This window comes from Cetorhinus maximus, chromosome 26, assembly GCF_964194155.1.
Source record: "Cetorhinus maximus chromosome 26, sCetMax3.hap1.1, whole genome shotgun sequence".
Taxonomy (NCBI): domain Eukaryota; kingdom Metazoa; phylum Chordata; class Chondrichthyes; order Lamniformes; family Cetorhinidae; genus Cetorhinus; species Cetorhinus maximus.
The window spans coordinates 16,035,882-16,059,677 of record NC_135904.1 but is presented as its reverse complement, the minus strand read 5'-3'; the positions used below and the strand labels follow the sequence as shown (position 1 = coordinate 16,059,677).

At 41.9% G+C, this 23,796-nt stretch overlaps 1 protein-coding gene across 1 annotated transcript in view; it reads left to right on the top strand.

Annotated features, from left to right (window-relative positions):
* Positions 1-8,355: 8,355 nt before the first annotated feature.
* gldn (gliomedin) overlaps positions 8,356-23,796 on the top strand; it is a 36,636-nt gene continuing 21,195 nt past the window's right edge. Inside the window, exons 1-4 of the mRNA XM_078530220.1 lie at positions 8,356-8,782; positions 18,985-19,036; positions 22,873-22,899; positions 23,362-23,460. Coding sequence (XP_078386346.1) covers positions 8,462-8,782; positions 18,985-19,036; positions 22,873-22,899; positions 23,362-23,460 — 499 coding nt within the window. The 5' untranslated portion in view covers positions 8,356-8,461. The remainder of the gene's footprint in view (positions 8,783-18,984; positions 19,037-22,872; positions 22,900-23,361; positions 23,461-23,796) is intronic.

Here is a 23,796-nt window from a genome sequence, read left to right as displayed (position 1 = left end):
CAGGTGAAACTATGATTTACGTGTACTTTGTTCAATTTAATATACTTTATTTGCTGCTTACAATGCAGTCAACTATAAACTGGGTAGACAAAAGGCAGATTGGGTAACCACTTTACACAACACCTTTGCTCAGTCCGCAAGAATGATCCTGAGGTTCTGATTACCAATCAGATGTTTTGTAGGGTGGGGGCCACAGGGAGAGGGGTGCAAAGGGGTCGGAAGCAAGGGGAAGGGTGGTGACTCTCAGCACACCCTCCCCCCACTTCCCGATATCCAGTCTCTCAATCAAAGGCACTCATTTCCTTTGATTGGAGGACCTCCCTGGAGTTCACAAGCTGGCCACACAGTTGTTGCCTGTTGTGTACACTGTGGTCTTGTCACTGGATTACTAATCCAGGGTTCCAGGTAAATGGTCTGGGGATCCAGGTTCAAATCCCACAGCGGCAGATAATTCAACAAAAAATTTGGAATTAAGTGTCTGATGATGACCATGAAACAATTGTCATAAAAACCCATCTGGTTCACTAACGTCCTTTAGGGAAGGAAATCTGCCATGCGTACCTGGTCTGGCCTACATGTGACCCCAGGCCCACAGCAACATGGTCGACTCTAAAATGCCCCCTGAACAAGGTCAGTTAGGGATGGGCAGTAAATGCTGGCCCAGACAGTGATGCACATGTCCCATGAATGAATTTTAAAAACAAATTTGACCATAACCTTTACCTCCATTTTGTTCCCTTTTTCTCTAGATTTTGGTTTTTAACAGCATTTCTCTTGCTTTCAGGCAGCAACTGTTTATTATTCAGCCATTCACACCTCCTCTATACATATCCTTCATTTCTTTACTTGCCTCATTACTACTCAGTTTGGCCCAGAACCACCAACCCTTTTATCATTTAATCTCTCCCGTCCTCCGAACTATCACAGACCTATCCTTTGTTCTTTTCCCCACTCTCCCCCCTTTCACTTGCTTAAAACCTGTTACATTTCTTACTTCTCCCAGTTCTGATGAAAGATCATCAACCTGAAACGTCAACTCGATTTCTCTCTCCGCAGATGCTGCCTGACCTCCTGAATATTTCTGCTTTTTTCTTTAGACCTTCAGCATCCGCAATATTCTGCTTTTGTATTGATTTCGTTTGTAATCTCCCTAAAATTGTTCACAGCCATATCTCTCTGAAAGCCTATCCTGCACTTGTAACACATGAAACTCTTTCCTTGAATTGCCTAACCCCAATACACTGCTTAATCTCTTTGCTGTTTACATTATCAGTTGGTTTTGAGTTCGAATTCTAAGGAGCTGTTTCACAGATATTGTCTAGATAGTGGAACAATATTTTCCCACTCCAACCACAAATGCTGCACTGGAAAGTTTTGTTAATACACTAATGGCTTATCTACTAATGATCTTCACTGCCATTTATACAAGATTTGTATTGATCTGCGCCCTGAGGAGACAGCAGTCTAGTTTGTCTCTCAAAACCATTCCAACATCTGTAGGTGCCATTTTGTAATTAAATTAATCAGCTCCACGTTCACGCAATGGGACCCAGAAGTGAAAGAAGCACACAAGGTGTTAAAATCAAATTTCACTAGGCATCGGTACAATTACACCAAGGATTCAGAGATCAAGCAATACAGGATCAGCCTATTTATAATAGTTTAGGTGCCACGTTCAAACATACTGAACACAATAGGTCTTTAAGTCACTATCCACCTTCGACTGACATAAAGTTATAGGCCGGAATTTTCCAGCCAGCATGAGGCTGACAGGATCTTCTGGTCCCACCGAGGTGAATGGGGATTTCAATGGCTCACCGTCCCTGCCGCTGGGAAACCCGCTGCGGTGTTGGGTGGGGGGTGCTGGAAGATTCTGGCCATAGAGTCATTGCGGTAGAGAACGAGGCCATTTGGCCCATCGAGTCTGTACCAGCTCCCTGTGGAGCGGCCCAATCAATCCCGTACCCCTGGGTTATCCTTGTAACCCTGTATGTTTAATTCCCTGAAGTACCCAGCCAACTTCTTTTTGAAATCGTTCTTCGTCTCTGCTTCCAGCACCCTCATAGGCTGCAAGTTCCAGTTTACTACCACTCCCTGGATAAAAGAGTTCATCTTCACATCGCCCCTGCATTGACACTGTTGAACAGTTCCTAAAAGTAGAAAGGTTTTAAGAATTTAAAACACTAGATGTAATTTCTAAGATCCTGATAAAGTGCAGCCCACATTATTACACACAAGGTTAACTTTCTTGCTGTGCCTATTAGATATTAAGTTTGCTTTGTATGCCATATGACATTTATTTGGACTTCACCATTTTGTGATGTCTCTGGATGGCATTTTACTTTCCCATTATAAAGCTACCTGAGACAGTCACAGCATTCTACAGCAGAAGAAGCTTCATAAACTCGAGAAGCTGACTGTAGCATTATGAATGTAGACTGAGGACAATTCTGTCTGTACTGACCACTGGCATTTTTACATTTTGCATATTATTTGTAGGATACTATATTACAGTGTGAGCAAATTGGAAATGTCCCTTTTTACCTGTGAGAAGTGATGGTGTACAGAATGGGAATAAGGACCATGTATTATATTATTAAACTAAGTTACATTTCCAAAACTTGAAAGCCAAACTGTTGATTCTGTTTTTATCTTTAACTCTGTATCTCTGCAAAAGTGCTGTCAAATATGTGAGCGGGTCTCGGAAGTTACAATACCACAATACTAATGAACACTCTACTAGCTACACTATCTTCCTTAATGAGCCAAAATACCAAACATCTAGCCTCGTTTGAGAGAGACTTGCATTTATATAGCACTTTTCACAACCACCAGACATCTCAAAGCACTTTCCAGCCAATGAGATACTTTTGAAGTATAGCCACTAATGCAGTAAACACAGCAGCCAATTTACACACATCAATATTACACAAACAGCAAGGTAATAAAGACCAAATAATCTGTTTTTATGACATTGAATGAGACATTAATGGTTTGGCCAGGACACCTGGGCTAGCTCCCCTACCCTTCTTCAGCCAGTGCCATGAGATCGTTTACATCCACCTGAAAGAGCTGTCAGGGCCTTGGTTTAACACCTCATTTGAAAGATCGCACCTCCAACAGTGCAGCACTCCCTCAGTACTCCACTGGGTGTTGGGCTTGATTTTTGTGCTCAAGCCCTGGAGTGGGACTTGAACCCAGAACCTTGTGACTCAGAGGTGAGAGTGCTACCAAGATGGCCACAGCTGTCAACATGCTGCATGGAAGTCTGATCACATAAAAACAATTCCTGAATCACCCTGTCTCAATAAACTGGTTAGTTTTTCGAAATAGATATCCCATAAGACTATTGTTATATAATTTTCCCACAACACTGCAAACGAGTACAGATTATTAGTAGTTGAGGAAACTAATTTCCCTTATAAATGTTCTGTCACTTGAGCTGTCAATGTTTTAAATGAATGATTAAACATTTGGTGGGATCTGAGTTTCCTCAGAGGATTCAGATGACTACTGGGTGGGGCTTAGTGCGGAACTGCGTCCATATATAGGGTCAGGACAAACTCATTTGGAGAGATAAACACAGATTAGCATCCTTGAGATGTTAATAGAAGGATATGATGATTGCTCAATATTTGAATGAAGTAGGTGAAACAATCATAATTCCTTACTGATTAAAATTGGGCAGCGCAATAAAAACATCTGGAATTAAAAGTCTAATGAGGACCATTGTCAATTGTCGTAAAAACCCATCTGCTTCACTAATGTCCTTTTGGGAAGGAAATCTGCCATCCTTACCCGGTCTGGCCTCCATGTGATTCCAGACCCACAGCAATGTGGTTGACTCTTAAATGCCCTTTCAAATAGCCTAGCAAGCCACTCAGATGTACCAAACCACTAGAAAGTCAATAAGGAATGTGTACCTGCAGCACATGGACTGCAGCGATTCAGGAAGGCAGCTCACCACCAGCTTCTCAAGGGCAATTAGGGATGGGCAACAAATTCTGTCCAAGCCAGCGATGCCCACACCCCACGAATGAATTTTTAAAGAATCAATACACAATCAGGGTGACCCAGCTCCTAGTGAAGAATTTAAGGGACACTTTGACATGTAGGAAAGCATGTAAGAGTGAGGGCATAGGGGAACAGGGGTGGCAGGGGTACATATTGAGAAACTGTGCAAGTTCCGGGTCTGACACATGTGTAGAAACAGCAGAAGAAAATGCCAGGCCTAACACATGTACAGAAATGAGCTAAAGCAGAAATCTGGGACAAAATGCATCCCAGGAAGGCTTGACCCAGGACGCAGGACAGAAGCTCAGATTACGGGTCAATCCCAGAAAATCTGGGATCACCCTGTACATAACACACATGGTTTACAGCAGTCCAAAAGTCAATAAAGGGCTTAATAAGCCAGAGTCATTAAAAAATGTCTTAATAAGTCTTCAGTAACTGTTGGAAGACAAACACAGGAGGATATACTGGGTACTTGCAGAACACCTTATATAATAATTACAGTGGCATTAATGTTCTATACAAGGAAAGTCTAAGTTGAAATTTTCTGTAATGTGATATATTGTAAAAATGTAAAATGACAGTATTGAACTGAGCAGCCTGTTCTGTTGATAGTCAGAACCTTATGGTCTATTTACCCAGAGCATATTTTTTGCTATTAAGTATTTTATCGAGGTAGATGAGGGCTTTACATTTCTTATTTCATGTTATGCTAGTTGGCTGAGCACCTTGACTGTCTCTTTCTCTCTCTCACCAACTTGTACCTACCCCCCTTTTCTCCTCACCTCATGGGTGCGTATGCGTTGGGCCTGGCACTTTCTCCTGCTGTTTCCGCACATGTGTCAGACCCGGAACATGTACAGTTTCTCAATATGTACCCCTGCCACACCTGTTCCCCTATGCCCCCACTCTTACATGCTTTCCTACATGTCAAGGTGTCCCTTAAATTCTTCACTAGGAGCCTTTCTTTCTTTGTTTGACTGGGGCAGCCTCAAATCCCACTAGATCTGTTGTGAAACTCTTTCAGCAGCTGTTCCTTTGGAAGGTTGTGGCAGGAATGCCTCTGCACACCTCAAAGAAGCTAATCTGTTTCCTTCTCTAGAAAGTAATTCACCTTGGCATCGCGTTTGGGTGCAATCTTCTACTGATCCATACCCAATAGCAATCTGAATGACCCTCAGCAAAGTTTCAGATACACGTTAAGTGTTTCATTCATTTAACTCTGTTACTTTGCCTTGAATTCCTAACGTTATGTGTCATCAAAACTCTATGATCTTTTAACAGTTGAATAGAACTGTCTGTTTATCTTTAAGAACAAAGTTCAGTGTTTCTCTGTACCCATCACGATCCATTTATATTTCTGTTTCTTTCACAGTTTAGTCTGGGAAATTCTACAATGAGAAGTCCCTGTCTGTACATAATATTGTGTCTACATATAACAAGCACCGACTATAGTCTTAACTTTTAGCCTGCCCCATATAGATTTATGCTGTGCACTCAAATAGGTTTTCAGGTTTCCTGCAAGCTAAAGGCTAAGTTTCATTTCTCATAAATCCTTTACAAAGGTCACTTCTCAGATAATGTGCAGACCTCATTCATGTGTTATTATAGGCAATTTTATTAAAGATCTTGTTCATATTTATATAAAAGTAACTTTTACTACTAAAGAACGGAATTTGGCTGCTTTGAAAAAGTGCTTCTTTAATCAAAAACTAGCACATCAAGTTGTATCGAGTGTACAGCACAAAAACTTCATTCGGCCCAATTGGTTAATGCTGGCATTTTGGCTGTGAGAGTCACCTCACACCCATCTTCATCTGATTCAAGCAGCATTCCTATAGATTATTTACATTTATATAAAGACTTAAGACATGTAATAACCAAGGGATGCAGGTATATGAACATTGACCAGCCGGCTATTGATGAAATGGTTACATATGTGGTTCGTGAATGACATGAACATTGTGTCCAGGAGCCTGGCTAGCCATTTGGGTGCAAGCAAGTGACTTACTGTATTTTAAACCACTTTCAGCATCAAATATTGTGAATAGAATGCTTTCAAGAAACATGTAAACATTCATTTCACAAAACCAAGTGACACTGGACTCTATAGTCTGGAGTTAGATGTCTTGGTGCTCATGATAGTGGAATTAGTGTTTGAGGAGCCATTTCATAGACCTCCTCTTCATTACTAACATCCTGTCCAAATTAATTCTTGTAATTCTTTTATTTCTGCTTTTCTATACACGTATACTTTAGCTTCATATTCTGACTGGCAAGTTAACATTTCAGGTCAATGACCTTTCATCGGGACTGGACTAAGCAAGTACAGAGGATGGGAAAGGGGAAAGGGGAGGAAGGGAATAGAGGGAAGGCCTTCATAGGGTGGAAGGCAGGAGAGATTAAGGGTGGAATTTTACGGCTCTGTCACGGCGGGAGTGGGGCTGGAAAATACGGCGAGTTGTTCAAAAGTCGATTGGCTTCGGTGGGACCGCAAAACCCCACCTGCGGGAAGGGCTGTAAAATCCTGCCCTAAATGGCAAAAGGGATGATGGTGCAAGACAAAAGAGGATGATAACGTGACAAGTACAGAAACCAATGATGGGTCTAGAGGGAGTGTAAATGACAAAGGCAGAGCAATGACCAGTACCTGTCCAAAAAAAAAATGGGAGCAATGATTATGAACTGAAGTTGTTGAAATCAGTGTAATAAAAGCAAAACACTGCGGATGCTGGAAATATGAAATAAAAACAGAAAATTCTGGAAAAACTCAGCAGGTCTGACAGCCGCTTTGGAGAGAGAAACAGAGTCAACGTTTCGAGTCAGCGTAACTCTTCTCAGGGCTGAGTTGAAATCAGTGTTGAGTTTGGAAGGCTGTCTGGGTTATTTTAGATAGCTAATTTCCATTGACCCATTAAAAAATGGGATTCAGGTACTGCCCTGTTGGACCTTGACAAAAATGAGTAAATAAAGTTGTTATCCTTGTCTTAATATAATTGGGAAGCCCCATCTTCTGTGCATCAGAACAAAAACAAATAGATAAGAACAAAGGAAATGGGAGCAGGAGTGGTCCATACAGCCCTTCCAGACTGCTTCACCAGTCAATAAGAATCTGGTTGACCTTTTACCTCAACTTTACTTTCCCACCTTATCCCCACACCCTTAGAGTCTCATAAATTAGAAATGTGAGTTGTAAACATATTCAGCAATTGAGCATCTTTAACATTCTGGGGTAGAGAACGCCAATGAATGGACTTCCAAGTAATATGTCAAACCTATCCGACAGTTTTACAAGTGATTACATTTGCCTGGCTGCTGTAGAACAATAGCTCACCCCTTCAATTTGAGAGTGCGGAGGGGGTAAACCAGAGACCCGCAGCAACTTTTGCAAGAGCACATCCCCCCCCCCACCTCCCCATCTCCCCCTCACCCCCCACCCAACCTCTGGAGATGCCCTCGATTATCAGAGCTAAAGCACAACATTATCGAGGGTACTGCAGGACATAATCAGGAGCACTATGAGGGTGGTGCAGCAGGTTGGGATCACTACAGCAGGATATTGTCAGAGTTGTAGAAGGGCAGTTGCAGGGATGCTGCGGGATATTATGAGATTTGCAGTGGGACAGTATCGGGAATACAGAGGGATATTATTAGGGATATCACAGCTTATTACCAGGGGTACAACAGAATAATCAGGGACAAAAACAGAAAATGCTGGAAAAACTCAGCAGGTCTAACAGCATCTGTGGAGAGAGAGAAACAGAGTTAACATTTTGAGTCCGTATGATTCTTCTTCAGAGCTCTGAAGAAGAATCTTACGGCCTCGAAACGTTAACTCTGTTTCTCTCTTCACAGATGTTTGTGGACCTGCTGAGTTTTTCCAGCATTTTCTGTTTTTGTCTCAGATTTCCAGCATCTGCAGAATTTTGCTTTTAGAGTAATCAGGGATTTTGGAAGACATTCCTGCCAATAGAATGGGTTATTATTGGGGATACAGGAGAATATGATCAGGGACTTGGACATATCAAGTTGCTTTCCTTCAGGCAAAATACAATACAAATCCTTCATCCCTGTGTTTGGAAGTTAGGGAAGTACAGTTGTCACTGGGACAATAAATGCTACATTGCACAATCTGACTTAGGCTGTCCTGTAAAGTTCGGGTGTAAGTCAGTCCCTTGTCTCTGACTGAATGCCATGTTTGTGACTCTTACACATCGGGCATGAGTGAAGTGAATGTGATTAATCTCAGAAGCCGCCTCCAGCCACAGAGCAGAAGGGGCGAATCCGCATATAAATCAGGTGCCAGTCAAAGCCATAAAATTCTGCGATCAGGGGGGTTGAATATTGGACGAGACCGTCAGTTTCTTCAGCCTGGGAGCAATTTTGGGGATTGACCAGCCTCGGGATCCGATCTCTCTGATCTTCCCCGTGAACCGGGGGCAGAAACATGACCTTCCAGACAGGGCAGCCCAGCTCGGTGAAAGCCAGTGTTTTCCTCTGGGGACTCTTCCTGATCAGCCTGTTAAACTGCGCCGGGCTGGTTTACCTCTTCGTGCAATGCAGCACCGTCAGGTCCCAGCTGGAAGCTTTGGAGGGGCGGCTGGAGGACTTGTCTGGGACATGGCCCATGGAGCTCATCTCACACCTGACCCAGGGCCACTCCGATTTGGCTGAGCAGAGGAATCGCAACAAGAGAAGCCACCAGGAGCCGGGGAGCCGGGAGGATGCTGAGGACACTATCATGATGATGACCTACTCAAGGATCCCGGTAGGCACAGTGACTTTTCATTATATTGAGTCTCTCAAGTGATAAAAAAAAAGCAGGAAGCAACGTGAACTAAAATGAACCAGAAATGCAGAAAGCAGCATATGGTGGGGGTAACTTTGAGAAAACAGAAAGCTGAATTCTTGCTCCCAGTTAATTTTTTTTTAAATGTATTCGTCCATGGGATGTGGGTGCATCTGGTAAGGCCAACATTTGTAGCCCATCCCTAATTGCCTTCGAACTGAATGGCTTGCTAGGTCATTTCAGAGGGCACTTAACCACATTTGCTGTGGGTCTGGAGTCACATGTAGACCAGACCAGATAAAGACGGCAGATTTCCTTCCCTAAAGGATGTTAGGGAACCAGATGGGGTTTTACAACCATTGACAAATATCAGATTTTATTAATTGAATTTAAATTCCACCAGCTGCTGTGGTGGGATTTGAACCCTTGTCCCCAGAGCATTAGCCTGGATCCCTGGATTACTAGTCCAATAACATTACCACTGTCTCCCCATGAATTGAACTAAGTCTCTGTACTTTAGCTTCCTAGTCATGAAACCAGAAGGAAAAAACAGAAAAAAACTGGGAAATAAGAGTACTGGTCTGAACTGGTCTTGTATACCTTCAAATGGAACGCCAGTAAAAACTGGGAAATAAGAGTAATGGTCCGAACTGTATAGAACATTAAACTATAGCTAGGAAATTAGGTTCTTCAGTCTTGGAAGGTGACCAAGGAAGTGTCCACAATATTAAGGGATTTAGAAAAAAATACACCTGGAAGCCTATTTACAATCTGCTATAGATTTTGAACGTTGGGGCATTGGCTCAAACTGCTGGAAGATTGAGTTTGGACATCATGCAATCAATAATTGAATATTGGAATGGATTTTTGGGTGGGTGAAAACCTTGGAATCATTCAGATGGGATTTGGCTGCTCTGACAGGGAGGACCACAGTCTTTGCTGTATGAAACGGCCAGAGTGAATTTCCTCTTCCTCAGTTATCTCACTGATGTGGATTATTTTACATCTCATTCCCTGTCTGTCCATGTTAATTCCAAGTAGTCCAACACTCTCATCTGCCTTTCACAAACAGCTGTTAACATTGAGTCAGTTGTGCGTTAGGGGAAATCTGTATATTCAAGGCCATGTCTAACAGCTAATGGTTTAATGTTAGTACTCTTACTCATCAGTGTAAAACGAATCTATTAACTGTTTGCCTGAATTCCTGAGATAAAACCTGTCGGTTTTGAATTGCAGCTAAAGTTTTCATTAAATGCCCAAGGATATTGGTCACAAAATATAACTAGCATCTTGAAAGAATTAAGCAGCACTTTGATTATTAGATGCAAGAGATTATTAAGGGAGTTTAGCACAAGGCTGAGATTCAGACATAGGGCAACATATTTAAGGCACTGAGAATGGGCCAGATTTTGCTGAAATAATAATGTCAGAACATTATTAATTCCCAAATTGGTCTGCAACTTGTGACAGGCCGGTGATGCCCCTGTGAATTGTGAATTGTCCCCAGTTGCCGGATGATTTGGGCCACCCTGCTGTTAGCTTTGTGAAAACAGGATCTTACACTTAATCTTCCTGTAATTTTCAATAACATTGCTGCATTTCTTGTAAACTGTTTATTAAACTTAGCATGGAAAGTTAGGTCTAGTAATTATCAGCGTAAGTAACCTTTTAGTGATTGATTATAGGGGACATGCACTCATTAAAAAAAATATATATATAAATTATGGGGTTCTTTGTGACAATGATTGATGGCGTATGATTTTAACTGGGTATAGTTTGAAGTGGAACAGGGTTTATAAAGAATGAACTGATGACAAGAATGCTTTAAGAAGCTGCCAAACAATGTGTTAAATATTCCTCCCAAGTGAAGCACAGTTTATTGCACTTTATTTCAATGTATATATCAGGAAATAACCTATATATTTTATTAAGAAAATGCTCTACTATCCTTCAATTTAAAACATTGAAGCTAGATGCACTTTGAAACTGTTCCATTTATAAACAAAAAGGATTGCAACTGCCTCCAGCAAAGTTAATTGAAGGGAAAATCTGTTTATTTACATTAAGTGATACAACTTGAATTGGAAAATGAAATTAGCTGGTTAATTTCTGAAGTTACAAAATGCACAATGATTCTGGGTTATTAGATGAGTGTTTTTATGGTGCACTTTCTTCAGGAGTGTATGTTATAATCAATTGTTCAAGGCGAGGTGCCACACTTATCAGGAAGGATTTGAAGACATTGGAAGGGTACCAGGGATGCAGAGCTACAATATTGTGGAGAGAATGAAGGTTAAGGCAAGATTGAACAGAGGTGTTCAAAATCATGAGCAGTTTTGATGGAACGAATAAGGAGAAACTTTCCAGTGACAGGAGGGCCATTAACAATTGGACACAGATTTAAGGTAATTGGCAAAGAGCCAGAGGTGAGATGAGGGGCAATATTTTTAAGCAGAGTTGTTACAATCTGAAATGCACTGCCTGAAGTAGCTTCAATAGTAACTTTCAAAAAGTAATTGCATAAATACTTAAAAGGGGAAAAAAAATGCAGGACCTCGGGGAAAGGGCAGTGGAATGGGACTAATTACATAACTCTTTCATGATAGGCCAAATGGCTACCACCTGTGGTCTATCTATTATTTTTATTAAATGGGCCGGATTTCCCTGGCCCTGTGGAAATGGGAGCACCAGGAAAATAGGGAGAAGCTGGTTCTGAAGACTTCTGGGGGAACTCTCCCTTGATCAAGGCAATGTCTGGCTGCAGGCCAGGGAACCAGAAGCTGCATGCCCCAATGACGAGGCCGTGGGGATGAATGGCCGCAGGTCCATCTGGCACTAGTCCACAGCAGTTTCCCTACAACAACCTCCAAGTTGAGGCTCCCACACGCTTGCCTGTCTGCCTCAGGAGCGCACACCTCTCCTGGTAGGGCCACTGTCCTGACAGTGCTGCGAGGGCTCAGATTGTGCCTGCACTATCAGGAGGCCACCTGATGTCCTTAACAGGGTAGCGAATGTGAAGGTGGCCAATTAGGAGGCAGCCTCCTGGAAGTTTACACCAATGGGCTGCTGATGACATGGGCGGACTCAGGAGCCCTATATGGGCCTGATATCTGGGTCCTGACGCCTGCTGGAAAATCCTGTCCTACGATTCTAAGTCAAACTAATCTCTGAATCGTATTTTATTGGAAATTCCAGATATTTTTTCCTGATTGGCATCTATGCAAAATGAGGTTTCAATGGTTATCATTCATATAATTACAGAGAGAACCCACTTGGCTGAAATTTGCGTTGAAATTTTAAGCTCCGCATCCGGATTACATTTAGAAGAGTAATTTTGATCTCACACAGTTTCAGTGGCTTAATCCACACAAGTTATTGCACTAAACCACACAAACCTGGGCTGTTCTGCATCAGCTGAACTCAGTCAGAGTGTCCGGCTGTAGGCCAGGCTCTGAAGAAGGGTCATACAGACTCGAAACGTTAATTCTGTTTCTCTCTCCACGGATGCTGTCAGACCTGTTGAGTTTTTCCAACATTTTCTGTTTTTATTCCAGTCAGAGTGGTGCTGGGGTCGTTACAATTGATCTCTGTGTGATCTGGCTTGCAGCAGTGGTGGGGGAGGGGAAGTGGGGCATCAAAAATGAGCATGATTTTTTTTTCTCCTGATAGCTATCTATTTATCTATACTGGACATTGGCTGAAGCAGAATTCGGCTGTAATCACCATCTCCAACAAAAGAGAGTCTAACCATCGCTCCTTGACATTCAATGGCATTACCATCGCTGAATCCCCCACTATCAACAACCTGGGGGTTACCATTGATTGGAAACTGAACTGGACTAGCCATATAAATACTGTGTCTGCAAGAGCAGGTCAGAGGCTAGGAATCCTGTGGCGAGTAACTCACCTCCTGACTCCTCATAGCCTGTCCACCATCTACAAGGCACAAGTCAAGAGGGTGATGGAATATTCCCCACTTGGCTGGATGAGTGCAGCTCCAACAACGCTCAAGAAACTTGACACCATCCAGGACAAAGCTCCCTCCACCATTGATGATCAGTGGCAGCAGTCTGTACCATCTACAAGATGCACTGCAGAAACTCACCAAGGCTCCTTAGACAGCACCTTCCAAACCTATGACCACTACCATCTAGAAGGACAAGGGCAGCAGGCACATGGGAACACCACCACCTGGAAGTTCCCCTCCAAGCCACTCACCATCCTGACTTGGAAATATATCGCTGTTCCTTCACTGTTGCTGGGTCAAAATCCCTTCTTAACAGCACCATGAACTGCAGCGGTTCAAGAAGGCAGCTCACCACCACCTTCTCAAGGGCAATTAGGGATGGGCAATAAATGCTGGCCCAGCCAGCGACACCCACATCTCATGAATGAATTAAAAAAATTAAAGTGTAGCTTGGATACTTTCAGATTTGGCACTGGGTTAATCTTCTTCTGTTAGCATCCTTGATTAATTCGAGGGGCGTTGAATTGCAGTTTATGCTGTGATTTTGTTCTGGGGCAGGGTGAGAAGGCAGCTCCAAGTCTACTCGGGCAGAACAGGGACCGAACCCTTTGCTGTTGGCATTATTCGGAACCAAAGCTGGCTGGCTGCCCATCTAAGATAACCATCCACCCGCTTGCTTCAATAATAAAACAATAAAACTGACAAATACACTATCTTAGACACAATATAACTTGTGTATGGAAAATCATGCTTCTCACTTAGGTTGGCAAAAACGACAAAGCAGTTTAGACTAAAGGTTAAAAACAGAAACCTGTGTGGATGTCATTAAGATAGGAAAATCAGTCATTATCCTTGTTTAAAAGCAAAAAACTGCGGATGCTGGAAATCCAAAACAAAAACAAAAATACCTGGAAAATCTCAGCAGGTCTGACAGCATCTGCGGAGAGGAACACAGTTAATGTTTCGAGTCCGTATGACTCTTCAACAGAACTAAGGAAAAATAGAAAAGAGGTGAAATATAAGCTGGTTTAAGGGGGATGGGGGGTGGGACAGGTAGAGCTGGATAGAGGGCCAGTGATAGGTGGAGATAACCAAAAGATGTCATAGATAAAAGGACAAAGAGGTGTTGAAGCTGGTGATATTAGCTAAGAAATGTGCTAATAAAGGTACAGATAGCCCTAGTGGGGGTGGGGTGGGGGGAAGGGATCGAAATAGGCTAAAAGGCAGAGATAAAACAATGGATGGAAATACATTTAAAAATAATGGAAATAGGTGGGGAAAGAAAAATCTATATAAATTATTGGAAAAAGGGGGATCAGAAAGGGGGTGGGGAAGGAGGAGAGAGTTCATGATCTAAAATTGTTGAACTCAATATTCAGTCCGGAAGGCTGTAAAGTGCCTAGTCGGAAGATGAGGTGCTGTTCCTCCAGTTTGCGTTGAGCTTCACTGGAACAATGCAGCAGGCCAAGGACGGACATGTGGGCATGAGAGCAGGGTGGAGTGTTAAAATGGCAAGCAACAGGGAGGTCTGGGTAATGCTTGCGGACAGACTGAAGGTGTTCCGCAAAGCGGTCACCCAGTCTGCATTTGGTCTCTCCAATGTAGAGGAAACTGCATTGGGAGCAGCGAATGCGGTAGACTAAATTGAGGGAAGTGCAAGTGAAATGCTGCTTCACTTGAAAGGGGTGTTTGGGCCTTTGGACGGTGAGGAGGGGGGAAGTAAAGGGGCAGGTGTTGCACCTTCTGCGGTTGCATGGGAAGGTGCCGTGGGAGGGGGTTGAGGTGTAGCGGGTGATGGAGGAGTGGACCAGGGTGTCCCGGAGGGAACGATCCCGGCGGAATGCCACAAGGGGGAGTGAAGGGAAGATGTGTTTGGTGGTGGCATCATGCTGGAGTTGACGGAAATGGCGGAGGATGATCCTTTGAATGCGGAGGCTGGTGGGATGATAAGTGAGGACAAGGGGGACCCTATCATGGTTCTGGGAGGGAGAGGAAGGTGTGAGGGCGGATGCGCGGGAGATGAGCCGGACACGGTTGAGGGCCCTGTCAACCACCGTGGGTGGAAAACCTCGGTTAAGGAAGAAGGAAGACATGTCAGAGGAACTGTTTTTGAAAGTGGCATCATCAGAACAGATGCGACGGAGGCGAAGGAACTGAGAGAATGGGATGGAGTCCTTACAGGAAGCGGGGTATAAGGAACTGTAGTCGAGGTAGCTGTGGGAGTCAGTAGGCTTGTAATGGATATTGGTGGACAGTCTATCACCAGAAATTGAGACAGAGAGGTCAAGGAAGGGAAGGGAAGTGTCAGAGATGGACCATGTGAAAATGATGGAGGGGTGGAAATTGAAAGCAAAATTAATAAATTTTTCCAGGTCCCGACAAGAGCCTGAAGCAGCACCGAAGTAATCATCGATGTACCGGAGAAAGAGTTGTGGGAGGGGGCCGGAGTAGGACTGGAACAAGGAATGTTCCACATACCCCATAAAGAGACAGGCATAGCTGGGGCCCATGCGGGTACCCATAGCCACACCTTTTATTTGGAGGAAGTGAGAGGAGTTTAAGGAGAAATTGTTCAGTGTGAGAACAAGTTCACCCAGACGGAGGAGAGTAGTGGTGGATGGGGATTGTTTGGGCCTCTGTTTGAGGAAGAAATGGAGAGCCATCAGACCATCCTTGTTTGTTGTGTTGGACCCACATTTGCAGCTTTCTTTGAACAATTAAACATTACCTCTGAACTTTTCTGCGGCACTATTAGTCATCCAACTCAAAATGTAGACCGGATCTTATATGTGTCAGCCATACATTGTGGAATGATTACCCGTCAAACAGTGAAAACCAGAATCTGCTGCATTCATTTTAAAGAAATGGTGAGGCAGCAGAAAGAAAGGGTGAATGAGAAAGAAAAGGAAAAAGAAAGACTTGCATTTTATACAGTACGTTAAATAGCCTCAGGAAGTGGCAAAATGCTTTACAGCCAATGAAGTACCTTCTTTTGAAGTGTAGTTTCTATTGTAATGTTGTAGCACTGCAGCGAATTTGCGCACTGCATGGTCCCACAAACAACTAGGAGATAAGTGGCCAGCTAACCTGCTTTAGTGATGTTGGCATTTGCAAAACATTGGGAAAGCACACTATCATTAAATAATTATATTAAATTATATAATCATTATTCAGCAGTGAAATTCTTCCCCCCAAGTTTGTCATTCTTGATGCATTTCAGTGGTTTCTGGATACCAAATAAATGTTGCTATCAGTGAAACAGGAAAGGAAACATGTGATCCTTACACATGGAAGTATTTGTGGGTTTTAGCTATTCAAACCGCAACTTATGTATTCAGTGATAACGATGGTTCAGGCCAGTATTATATTTTTAACAGTAACCACAGAAACAAATGCCCTGCAACAAGTTCTTTTGTCAAAGAACATTGGAATTTAAATGGCACTGTGATATTTTAATATGCTGACTTTGTAATTCGAATCCACTGGTTTTACTGCATGACCATTACTGTGTGTATATTAAAGACATTTCTGTTTTCCCAATGGTGAAGCTGTCAAACATTACTAAGAACCAACGTATTGTATGCTTTAACTAAGCTTTTAATTGTCAATATAATTGATACAATTTCCACTGGTTAATAAGGAGAAATAAAACAAACACATTAACAAAATTTTAACTGGGCCAATTTGGCTAATTTTGAATAGCAGTCCTTTGCAGATACTCCTGGTTAAACCAACTACCAAATGACTACTAAGTATCTGAAGAAGCCTAAAGACCAGATAATCATATCAAAATGCTGTATTTTGTAATTGATTTGAATACTGATACCTCAGACCCAAGGAAAAGGAAACATTCAGAAGTGTAATTCCGAAAAGTACAATTTTAAACATGTAGTAATCGAGGACATATAAGATGGAGCCGCGAGTATGGTTCCTGCAGCAAATATAGACATCAATGTTTGAGGCACATTTCGTACTGTCATTATGGAATTAAGAAGAACTAAATATTATCAATGTAAATATTAACTGATGTTTTACAACCTTGTTGGTCAGTGAATAATATTAAACATCATGTCCAAAACAGGCTGATATAGAAATGAATTTATTGCAGAACTAGATTGTTGGTTTATGGCAGATAACCAAGCAGTAAAAATGCAAATATAATTGACTCTAGAAAATTTACTAAGATTAAAATGCACTGGAGCCAGAGCTTTGCTGCACATTGAAGTTTAACGTCTGTTATCTGGGAACTTCTCAAAAGTTCATTGACACACCAATTTGTGGGTGTGCGTTCTTTAACTTAAGTTTTATATTTACTAGCTTTAACTGGGTGACGTGTCACATTTATTGTATTATTATGAATAGCAGATTCTTAAATGCCCCCAGATTTTAATTAACGCTGCAATGATAGGTTTTCATGTTATTAGACTACTACCCTTAGTATCTGTTTAACAGAGTAGCATTAACATTGGCAATCTTTCCAATTGCCTGATATTCAAAATTATTTCTTCCTCCTCTTTCCCTCCCCTTCAGCAGAAAGGATATTCTTAAGATGATGAATTGATTCTGAATGCTTCTGTGTGCCTTCCACTATGTGATTTCAGGAAGCACTTCTTCAAAGGGTAGTGGAAATCTGGAACTCTATCCCCCATAACCATCCTGCCCAAACTGTTGAGATTAGGTCAATTGAAAATTTCAAAACTGATTAATACATTTTTTGTTAGGGAAGTATATTAATGGTTGTGGAACCAAGACAGGGAGATGGAATTAAAACATAAATCAGTCATGATCTAATTGAATTAGAATAGTCTTGAGGGCCCAAAGGGCCTATGCCAGTTCCCATGTTCCTATTTACCATTTGTTATTTGCCAATAGTTCAGATTTAAGGTATGATAAGGAGGAATAACCTTTAAATAGTTTGATGAACATGATAGGGAACAAGTGCAAATTGGAAAGAAATATGTTTAAGAATTAAATAATAGATAATACTTAGTGTAGAATAATACTGTGACTGGACTTACTTAGTCACAGACCAGCAGCCTGAAGCTGCCTGAAGCCACTGCTAGCAGCAAACTAAAAAACTAACAACAAAAAACTAAAAAAAAAACAAAGAACTACTGCGGATGCTGGAAATCCAAAACAAAAACAGAATTACCTGGAAAAACTCAGCAGGTCTGGCAGCATCGGCGGAGAAGAAAAGAGTTGGCGTTTCGAGTCCTCATGACCCTTCAACAGAACTGTTGACCTGCCAGACCTGCTGAGTTTTTCCAGGTAATTCTGTTTTTGTTTTAAAAAACTAACAAACTCAGTTCAACACACACACTTTTCTGTAAATATAGCGCCTTCAAATGTCAAAAGAAAAGTAAAATATTGGAGAAAACTCCACTACCAAACTGTCGCCTAGGGATGGACATGGGTGCCAAGTTAAAATGGAACCATAAGGTATATTGTGCATCGTATTGACATTTATCTATCTGCTTAATGGCAGTACTATCAGGCCTTCTTTTAATTGTTCCCCATTCACATTTCTTAATCTCATTAATAAGTCTGATAATATTAAAGAAATGTAGTAGTTCCCTTCTATATTGTTCGAACAGTTGAAACATCAGGTCCAGAACTGATTGTTAGGAGAGAGAATATCTTCAAAGTTGTTTTCACACTTCAGCAGCAACTTGCATTTATATAGTGCCTTGCGTTTAGAAAAAAATCAACACGATTTAACCTTGATGTGAAAGTAGTTGTGTCGTCATACTCTTAATTTGCTGCATTGGTTTAACTTCTGCTTTGAAGAAAGGAGGCAGCAATTTCCTTTCCATTCGCACAGCCCACTGTCATTTTCACTTTGTCTTTAGGCAGAATGGTTGCAACTTAATGAATAGTGGACCTGACGCATCTAATTATTGATCAACACCTGTAGTCGGCCTTGTGATGAATCACTGGGGCCCACAGCAGCTGCTGAGACTGTTAAAGCCACAACGAGTTCCACAAATGTTCTGCTCTTACAACTGCTGAGCACCAGCCTCTGTGCCAAACTGCCTGACAATGACAGCTTTTATAATAAGAGAAGATTGTTTCAAAGATGTGTGGGGGTGGCACTTTGAATGTAAGCCATTCTGATATCGCTAACAAATTTTAGAAGTTGGAAAATGGGTAATTCTAAAAGGACGGTAATGTTTTTGTGAACTTTTTTTTGTAACTATGGTTACTTTTTTTTTAGATTCGAATATTCATGGATTTGTGCAACAGCACTAGGGGAATATGCTTAACAGGTACGTCTCTGAGAATATTTTCACTTTGCATGGAATATCAGAGCAGAAAATTGAAATCGATTAAGTGACTTCACTATGAATTACTCTTTAATGTCATAAATATAGCTAGTCACCCTTTAGAATTGTGTTGTGCTTTGATAATTTTTTAGAAAATGTGTTGAGGCTAAAATCAGGGTTCATGAGTTACCCGTGAGGTTTCTTGTGGGTCTACACATAATTTCATTGGTGTTATTATGAAAGGCTTAATGGGATAGCTGTGTGGCGGTGACATAGCAACCTGCAAGGTTGCTTGTCTACTTTATCATGACATACTGTTGTGAATTTTGATAGCCTGCTAATTGCAAACTGCACTGACGCACTGAACATAGGAACTTAGGAACAGCAGTAGGCCATTCGGCCTGTGAAGCCTGCTCTGCCATTCAATTAGATCACAGCTGATCATCTACCTCAATGCCACTTTCCCACACTATCTCCACATCCCTTGATGTCATTAGTCTCCAGAGATCTATCAATTTCTGTCTTGAACATGCTCAGTGATTGAGCTTCTCAGACCTCTGGGGTAGAGAATTCCAAAGATTCGCCACCCTCTGAGTGAAGAAATTTTTCCTCATCTCAGTCTTAAATGGCCCAGGGGAAACATCTTATCTACATCCAACCTGTCACTCCCTGGAAGAATTTTTTATGTTTCAGTGAGATTACCCCTCATTCTACAAAACTCTAGGAAATACAGACCCAGTCTCCTCTATCTCCCGTCACAAAACAATCCTGCCACTCCAGAGATTAATCTGGTGAAACCTCCATTGCGCTCCCTCTGTGGCAAGTATATCCTTCCTTAGATAAGATAAAATTGTGCACAATACTCCAAGTGAGGTCTCACCAAGGCTCTATATAACTGCAGCAAGACATCCTTACTCCCGTACTCAAATACTCTCATGATGAAGGCCAGCATATTGAAGGTCTGATAAAGTCTACAACACGTGAGAGTATTTGTCTAAATTACTCATCTAATTTTTATAGTGCATTACTGTTCTGGAAACCTAATGCTTCCATGAATTCCTTGTTTGGAAGATAGAGGTTTCTGTTTCCATACATTTGGAAGGGTCGGTACTGATAAGTAGTTTTATATTATATATAAATTATGGCAATTTCCTCTAACACACACATGCACATCCATACACTTAAACCTGTGCACCCATTCACCCTCACACACATACCATCTCACACACACACCTTCACCCTCAAACACACCCTCGCACACACACACACGCTTTTCAACAATAGACTTTTAGGGAATGTCACATTGAAATTAAGTTCCTATTTTTTGGGGGTAATGGACTTCTTGGTAGTAATGCTTTGAGACTGACCTGTACATTAGCAATAAAAAAACAGAATTACCTGGAAAAACTCAGCAGGTCTGGCAGCATCGGTGGAGAAGAAAACAGTTGACGTTTCGAGTCCTCATGACCCTTCGGCAGAGAAGGGTCATGAGGACTCGAAACGTCAACTGTTTTCTTCTCCGCCGATGCTGCCAGACCTGCTGAGTTTTTCCAGGTAATTCTGTTTTTGTTTTGGATTTCCAGCATCCGCAGTAGCTTTTAGCTGTACATTAGCAATGTTTTATTTTGGATAATTAGGTGAATTTGATATCAGTGTATTCACCCATAAAGTCCTGCTTCTAGATATTGAATCCAGAAATTAACATAATAGGTAATGCCTAAACCTCCATCCATTGGGAAAGCAGTAATATATGGTCAGAACTCCATTTAATTAGAGATTAGCATTTAATACTTTGTTTGAATGAGGTACTAATAAAACTGCGGAGAGATGTTTATCAGTATGGAAGCAGGTAATAAATGAAAAAGAAACGTTTTTATTTAAACATTTAATCTGATATACGTTATGTATTGTGTATATGTGAAAAATATAGTTATTGTCTGGATAGTTTTACGAATTGGCTGCCCTTTTAAATCCAGCTGGTACACAACTTGGGTAAAAATAACACTGCAGTTCAGAGAAGTATCAAAATTATTTTGAAATATTGTTGCAAGTATGAGAGAGAGAGAGAGAGAGAGAGAGTGTGTGTGTGTGAGTGAATTCAAATTTGAACAATACTGCCTATTTGTTTTCACTTAGCATTTGACGTTCCTTTGAATTTGAAAGGTTAGATCTTCAAAATTCAGAAAGTAGCAGAATTTGTATTTTTAAGAATGTTGTATTAAATCAAGGAGTGGGGGTGGGGTGTGGGGAGGGAGTTAGAAAATCTCACAAGATTGAAATCTCAAAGAAGTAACCAGTAATTGTCAGTTCATGAGAAACACTGGAAACATTTTTAAATTCGAGTGTAAATTGGGCTGGGAGTGTGAGCTGTTGCCATTTGAAGGAGTTGGTGTTGCACTTACTTTGGTGAGCTGCCCTATGTGGGATCGATTTTAACTAACTGAGTCTATTTAGTGTTCGCCGTCATGTCTACAGGGACCTTACTAATGGGTGGAAGATGCAGCCATGTTTTGGGTGGTGAGCCTCCATTCAGGGCCATACAACATAGGACCATGTTCCTAATTTTCAGGGGCACACGTGCAGGCGGATTGGCAAAGCGCTGCCCGCCCATTAAAGCAGGCGGCTGGTCAGATCCACCTTGAGGATCAGGCCTCGTTTCCATGTCACTGGCGGGCTGCGTGCCCTGAATGGGTAAGGTGGCTCACTGACTTCAAGCCTGCAATATTGGACGCTGCACCAGCCTGTAGGTGGCTCTGGGGTGGGGGTCGGGGTGGCAAAGTGGAGAGGGGCATGCCTTGGCTGGCAGTGGCCTGCAGTATTTTTGTGGAGCCATGAGGTTAACTTGGAAAATGTTCTGGGGCCATATTTGGAGTGGGCACAACATTCTCTCTCGCGCTAACACTTGCCTTTCTGAAGATCCGTATACATAACATCCACTGTGTTTTCTTTGTCAATATGCTCTGTTATTTCTTTAAAGATCTCTATTAAGCTTGTCGGACACAACTTGTTATTTATAAATCCCTGTTGGTCATCTTTAATTAATCTATGCCTTTCGAAGTGAGTAATTATTTTATTCTGAATCGTGTCCTCAAGAAACTTACGTTCAACCAACGATGGGCCGATTTGTCCAGATGATTCGCAGCCTCTTTGATGAGGCACCACAACGTGACTGTGCCCATGAAACTGGATCTCGGGAAGAGAAACATTTACATGTGCACCTTTCACATCTTCCCAAAGCACACCACAGGCAACGAAGGAACTGATGCATTAAGGAGAGGGAAGAAAGGAAGAAATTTGATGCAAAAATGTAACATTAGCAAGAAACTTCACCCCTTTCTGACCAAGTTTACCTTAATCAGTAACTAATATCCCTCTACTCTTTGCTGAAGCAGAAATTGATCCAGTTTTGTGTTGAGTCAGTAGGTACTCCGTTTGACGGGATGTGAGTGTCGCTGGCTGGACCAGCATTTATTGTTCATCCTTAATTGCCCTTGAGAAGGCGATGGTGAGCTGCCTTCTTAAACCGCTGCAGTCCACGTGGTGTGGAGACACCCACAGTGCAGTTAGGGAGCCAGCGACAGTGAAGGAACGGCGATACATTTCCACATCAGAATGATGTGTGGCTTGGAGGGGAACTTCCAGGCGATGGTGTTCCCCATGCAGCTGCTGTCCTTGTCCTTCTGGGTGGTAGTGGTCTACCATTTATTTTATGCTAAGTTTACACTAAGAAATTCTCCCTTAAAGTAAGAGGATGCTCTAATGTACTTAGATTTAACACTGTAACCTCTTTTTAATTAATGACATCTAAATTTGCTTCTTTTCTGAATTGTATAAAACAGGTCCACCAGGACCAGTTGGACCACCAGGTAAGAATTATTAATAATTTACATCGATATTATTCTTTAGGGGAGGTCTTGTGGAGTAGTGGCTACCTCCCTACCTCTGGGCCAGAAGTTCTGGGTTCAAGACCCACTTCAGGACTTGATGGCCATGGAAGGTGTTCATAAAGTGGCCAAACAGGTTAACTATCAGCCTGAAAATCCTTCCAATATGCCTGATGGCAAGTGGCATGAGTGGGAGAGATCCCTGGTCAGCCATACTGCAGAAGGCAACGGCAAACCACTGCAGTACTTTGCCAAGCATAATCATGGACCAATTCAATGGAAGTCCATGGCTGCCAATGGCCTCTTAGGGCCATGGTACCTTGAGGAGGAGGATTATTCTTTAAAACAACTGAGAAATTTTGACTAGCATTTGTCACTACAGGGTATATAGATTTTAGACATGCTATGCTATACAAAGATATATTTAATTGATATATCTCTTAGGCCCTCCAAGTTTAGATGGATTACCTGGGGTTAATGGCTCAGATGGACCTATTGGGCTTCCTGGACCACCTGGAAAGGAAGGCAAACGAGCTCGAAAAGGTAGTGAATCTATTAAGTGTCTCTACTATTCAGTAGCTAGTCACAGAAAAAGTCTTCTTGTTCGCTTGCAATGGGTAAACTGCTGAGAAAAGGGTGGGCAATGGAATAGTGTGGAACACTGTTCGAAGCATTTATCAGCCAATAACCTTAAGAATAATTTCACCTCTCCTACTTGACATATTTCCCCACCTGGGGCCCTTGAAAAATGCTCTTGCCTGTAAATAAGAAACTTGCCGATAGAAGGTGTCAGCCCCAAAATCACTTGACAGCCGGTTTTGTTTTATCAGTTTAATTGGCCAGGTGAAATATATGCTGAGTTAAATGGTGAAGTTGAAT